Genomic DNA, 6,069 nt, shown 5'->3' with positions numbered 1-6,069 from the left:
GGTGAATACACACACACACACACACACACACACTCCCCCACCCCATCTGTCCTGATGTACACACACTCACACATACTCTCCGCTACCCGCTCCGTTCTGGGGTACACACACACACACACACACACACACACACACACTCCCCGACCCCATCTGTCCTGGTGTACACACACAACATTCTCCCAGTCCATCTGTACTGGTGTATACACACGCTTTCCACTACCACATCTGTCCTATTGTACACACATTCACACACACTCTCCCCTACTCGATATATTCTGGTGTCCACACACTCCCCTACCCCATCTGTCCTGGTGTACACACACACACAACCCTCCCACCCCATCTGTCTTGGTGTACACACTCACACACACTCTCCCCTACCCCATCTGTTCTGGTGTACACACACACACACACACACAATTTACCCACCCCATCTGTCCTGGTGACATTTGCCCCTACACACTCTCTCTTTTCCATGATTATGTTCTAGCTGTGGTACATCTTTATCACAGTTTATTCAATCATTTCCTTACCAATGGTCCTTCATATTGTTTCTTTTTTTGTCCTTACCGAAAAATACAATGTACATTGATAAACATATAGTTTAAGGTGCTGGCACTTTTTTTCTTAGGGATGGATTCCCAGAAGCAAGTCTGCTGGGTTGGCCCTTGAACAACACAGGGGATAAAGGCACAGACCTTCAGTGTAGTTGAAAACCCAAGTATAACTTGTCGGTCCTTTGTATTCAAGGTTCTGCATCCACAGATTCAACAAACGGAGGCTGGAGTACGTACTCGCTGAAAAAAATCTGTGGATAAATGCACCTGCACATTGTACACCAGTGCTGTCCAGGGGTCAACTGTATGTATGTTTTTGATGTTAAAAGACAGAGTCATAATTATCCCCAAGGAGGCTGTCACAAATTGTATTTCTAACAGCAGTGTATGAAGTTACCCTCTTCCACTGCTTCCTTGCCATTAGGAGATGACAGTTTAGAAAGATAAGACTTACTGGACTACGGATACTCTGACAGATCTCTTCATGTTCATACACAGTCACAGCACATCAATAATCTCCAAAAATAACTACAAGAAAGGCCAGTTACAGCAGCCATTTGCTGTATCAACGCATGATCTGTGATGAATAAGGAAAGTGTGAATTTGAAATGAGGCCTAAAATGGTATCTTTGAGTTATGCAAAACAGAGAAATTTTTTTAGGTTAATAGTGTGAGCCTTTAAAAGAAAGACATAACTCACACTAAGTCACATTCCAAAGGGAAATGCTTTTGGCTGATGACAGTGAAACTCATGGAAGTAGAACTATCTTCTTTAAATAGAATTCTGCAAAAGTTTATTTCTAAAGTGTACTATGCACATGAAGTTTTTAAAAGCAGGAAGACATTTATTGACAGTTACTTAAAATAAATTATTTCTCTAAGTCTCTGAAATGTGACACTTGAACTACATACACATCCTATTTGTTGCAAGACAATGTATAAAATATTAAGAGAAATAAGGAAACACAGAATACAAGTGGTTCCTGGGTTATACAGTATTTTGGTAAGACATGCATTTGTACGTAAATACCCCAGTGAAACACAAGCACACGTTGGGTGCGGCTGTTGTTTACACAGCCCGTGTGTTCTGTGCTACACACTGCCTCCTTTTCACTCTCTTCAATTTCTCAGTTATCTCACACTTGCATACTTATGTGTCAGTAATACTTCTGGGAAGTCTTCAGCAAACCCAGAAGGCTAAAACTTCAACAACACTGCCTTCTGTTGACTGATGAGGCAACTCAGTAACTGTGTACCCGCAAGAGGAGAAAACGTACGCTCTCTGGAATGCATCCTGGATTGTAAGGTACTGAAAAACACGTGATGCTCAGTATGGAAAATCGTGTTTGGATGTCCTAATTAGGACAAGAATGTCAAACTCTCAGTGTCTGTTAAATTTACATACATAGATCTAAAATACAGTGTTTGTGTGTGTGTGTGTGGCATATTCTTGCACATAACCACTGAATCCACAGAGTACTATCTTTAGCTCCTTTATGCTGCCCAGAATACTTCATTACTGAATAATTCCCTCAGCATTTCTAAAAGCTCACTGTAATACAGGTGAGTTTGTCTATTTACAGTTGGATGTACTCTGGTACATACTGTTTACCTGGGTACCATACCTAACTGTTGGTACAACATTGTTCTTAGGGGCCCCATTTTTCCACATTTGTGTGGATAGATTGCATATGAGTTCCCATGTTCCTTCAGCACCTTCATGAGGTGTCTCCCCATGGGAAGGGTTCTCCTTGGTACAAGTGGGCTGCAGTGTCAAGGTCTGTCCCCGGTGTGAACTCTCTGATGGACACTGAGTCGGGACTTCCTGCTGAAGGCTTTCCCACACTCAGCACACTCATACGGTTTCTCTCCCGTATGGATTCGCAAATGTAATCTAAGAGTTGACCTCTGGCTGAAAGTTTTGCCACACTCAGTGCATTCATAGGGCTTTTCTCCAGTGTGAGTTCTCATGTGTATAATGAGCTGTGAGTTCTGGATGAAGGATTTTCCACATTCACTGCACTCATAGCGTTTCTCCCCCGTGTGAATTTTCTGGTGTATAATGAGATTTGACTTCTTGAAGAAGGTTTTTGCACATTCATTACACTCATAGGGTCGTTCTCCAGTATGAATTCTCTGGTGTGTGGTAAGTTCAAATTTCTGGGCAAATGTCTTGCCGCATTCGCTGCATTCATAGGGCTTCTTCTCCATGTGTGCTCTCTGGTGTACAATGAGGTTTGACTGGTGGGTGAATGCTTTTCCACATTCCAGACATTCAAAGGGTTTCTCCCCGGTATGAATTCTCTGATGTTTAATGAGGTTTGCTTTATGGGAGAAGGTTTTCTTACACACATTACATTCATAAGGCTTTTCTCCAGTATGTATTCTCTTATGACTAATGAGGAGTGATTTAAACGAGAAAGCCTTGTCACAATAATTACAGATAAAAGGTTGCACCAAATTTCTAATTTTCTGGTGTTTAAAAATGGCTTCTTTATGGCTGAAGGCTTTCCCACTTTTATTATATTCTGAGTATTCCACTCCAGGATGGGTTTTCTCTTGTTTCAGATAGAAAAGTGCTTTTCCAAATCCATTACAGTCATCTGCTTTCTTTCTTATATAGTTTCTATTGCTAGTAAGTAAGTCTGAATTATATCTCAAAGTTTTTTCATATAAGTCATATTTATAGGGTACTTGTCTTAAAGAAACGAAGTCTGTGCTAAGGTTAAATGTTTTTCCAAAGAGATTATTATCTCTTTCTTCGGTTGGTGTCTGGTCCTTAAAGATCACAAACGGCCTCGCCTGCTCATCTGGGTTTCTGGGGTCTGTCTCCATCTGGTCATCAGCCTTCCATACCTCTAGGAAAGAGCACATGAAATACTGTCAATCTTTTCACCATAATGTTACAGAATGTGAAGCTCCACAAATGGTCCACTGCAGGGCTGTCTCTTTCTTTAGTTTGGGACCCAGTCTTTCAGTATAAAAAAGTCCCCAGTTCCGAGTTTTCCTAGCCCTTAAACAATGAAAGAAAAAGACAAAGCCTGTGGCAAAATGGACACAGAAAACACCCCAGATTACAAAATGACCTTAAAAGTGGGTAAAGTGAAATAAAAACAACTGATGTGGGAAGGCTGGCAATTCCAAAGACAAATGCGACTTGGTGTCCTCAAGGACACCAGCTGACACAGAACAAGATAATAAGTAGATGTTAAGGGAAAAAACCAGGCAGATCTAAGTTGAGCAGCCAATGCTGAGACTCTAACTGTGGTCGGATGGCCACCACATCTACACACTCAAGGCTCTTTCCCCTTTCCTCTCCTCTGTTCCTCTAGCCGGTTTACCAGTAACTTCCTGAAGGCAACATTTCTCACAGATTTGCAGACAGAACCCTACGCGGAGCTCCAAATCTCCAAAGTCAGACTTTTGCAAGTGGAAGGCAAAATCCAGAAACTCATATATTCTGTAGGAAATACAAAAGGGATCCAAGATCCTTTTGGCAGAATCACTCACTGCTACTGCTGGGTGCACTATTTTTTTCAATCGAAGCTGTTAGAGAAAATGTTTCTATCATTGTATCTTATTTTTCTCCTTTAATGTGTTTCATTTCTTTCTCAAACCAGTCTAAGTTCCAGCTTTTATTCCAAGGAATCTCAAGGATCAAATTTACCCGACCTCCCCCTATGCTGTACAAGCCTTTACTTTCATCTCTGCATTACTGGTTATTCCTGATCACTGGGTCCTGCTGCCATTTGTGGCACTCGTGCTGAGAAATGTGTATTTTCCTTGAGGCTGTATACCAATTCCCATGACCTAAAATACAGAAGTCACCATTCTGGCTAGATGACAATACTAATGAAAGAGAAAGTAATCATGAAACAAAGGTTTATAACATGCCAGGAAAGAATCAAGGCTTGACTGTGAGAGGCAAATAGATATAAAAATTAAACAGGAAAAAAACTAAGCAGGAAGAAACTGATGTTTGGAGGTATGACTCAAGATATGAGGTGCACAAGTCATCTGTCCTCAGCTTTCTCTAAAGGTTTAGGGATTTGAAAAACAGATTCCTAAACAATACTTCAAAGGTACCAACCCATTCATAATCTCTAGGATATTACTTCCAATGGCTTCTATCAGATTCTCCTTCCCACCTTCCGCATTTTTCCTAGTATTTTTTTTTTTTTGGACTTGGCATAGTTTATTAAGACCATTTGATTAATAACAGAAACAGCGTTTCTGGTTAAGTCTTGGAAAAAAGTATGAAAATCTTTCAAAAACAAATATCAGTACTTACAGTTCACTCAAGACCTATGCCCAGATGTTTTATTTTTTGAAGGAAAGGAAAAAATAATTCTGGATTATGCCACCTATTTCCATGACAATACCATCTCAAAGTTCTCATAGTAGAATAACATTTTAAACATTAATTGATCAAATACTGTTTTATCTAAAACTAAACTAGCAAATATTTAAGAAGAAAAAAAGCGAACTGGTGGTTTTATCTTCATCATTTTCTTTTTTCTTTTTTTTTAAATTAAATTATTTAATTGGAGGCTAATTACTTTACAATATTGTGGTGGTTTTTGCCATACATTCACATGAATCGGCCATGGGTGTACCTGTGTTCCCCATCCTCAACCCCCCTCCCACCTCCCTCCCCATCCCATCCCTCTGGGTCATCCCAGTGCACCAGCCCTGAGCACCCTGTCTCATGCATCAAACCTGGACTGGCGATCTGTTTCACATATGATAATATACATGTTTCAATACTATTCTCTCAAATCATCCCACCCTCGCCTTCTCCCACAGAGTCCAAAAGTCTGTTCTTTATATCAGTGTCTCTTTTGCTGTCTCGCATATAGGGTCTTTGTTACCATCTTTCTAAATTCCATATATATGTGTTAATATACCTGTTTTGGTGTTTTTCTTTCTGACTTACTTCACTCTGTATACTAGTATGTTCTTTTTTGGGGGGGAAAAAAAAAAAAGAATTTGGCTTACGATGGGTCTGAGTGGTGCCATGGGGGATCTAGTCCCCTGACCAGGGACTGAACCAGGCCCCTTGCATTGGGAGTGTGCAGTCTTAGCCACTGGAGCACCAGAGAAGTCCCTCCCTAGAGACTTCTGAACTGGAAATTCTAGCTCTGATACCCACAACTATTCTTACTGAAAATGTGGTTTGATAATATTAGAGACCTTGATAATGGGACATGGCTCCTAACTGCTTGGACTTGAAAAAGCCTGAAAATAAAGAAGGCAGAACTTCAGAGTCTGCACTATCTCAGCTTTAATACATGAAGCTTGAGACCAAAACCAAGAAGCTTGTAATTTTGGGTAGCTGAGAAAGGACCTAAACGCGACCGGGCAAATGCTGAATTACACCCGAAAGCTGTCCTTACCCACTGACAGTAAGTTGCTGTAATTCTCCAGCATCACGTCCATGTAGAGGATCCTCTGAGAGGGGTCCAGTTGCTCCCATTCCTCCTGGGTGAAGTCCACAGTCACATCCCTGAAT

At 40.8% G+C, this 6,069-nt stretch overlaps 1 protein-coding gene across 1 annotated transcript in view; it reads right to left on the bottom strand.

The window, feature by feature from the left end:
* Positions 1-517: 517 nt before the first annotated feature.
* Positions 518-6,069, bottom strand: part of ZFP1 (ZFP1 zinc finger protein) — a 12,999-nt gene continuing 7,447 nt past the window's right edge. The window contains exons 2-3 of the mRNA XM_010850854.1: positions 5,954-6,063; positions 518-3,415 (exon numbers count right to left, since the gene is read on the bottom strand). Of these exons, the coding sequence (XP_010849156.1) occupies positions 2,331-3,415; positions 5,954-6,063 (1,195 nt within the window). The 3' untranslated portion in view covers positions 518-2,330. The remainder of the gene's footprint in view (positions 3,416-5,953; positions 6,064-6,069) is intronic.

Source organism: Bison bison, unplaced genomic scaffold, assembly GCF_000754665.1.
Source record: "Bison bison bison isolate TAMUID 2011002044 unplaced genomic scaffold, Bison_UMD1.0 scf7180017864295, whole genome shotgun sequence".
In the NCBI taxonomy this organism is placed as follows: domain Eukaryota; kingdom Metazoa; phylum Chordata; class Mammalia; order Artiodactyla; family Bovidae; genus Bison; species Bison bison.
This window is presented reverse-complemented; position numbering and strand designations above follow the sequence as displayed.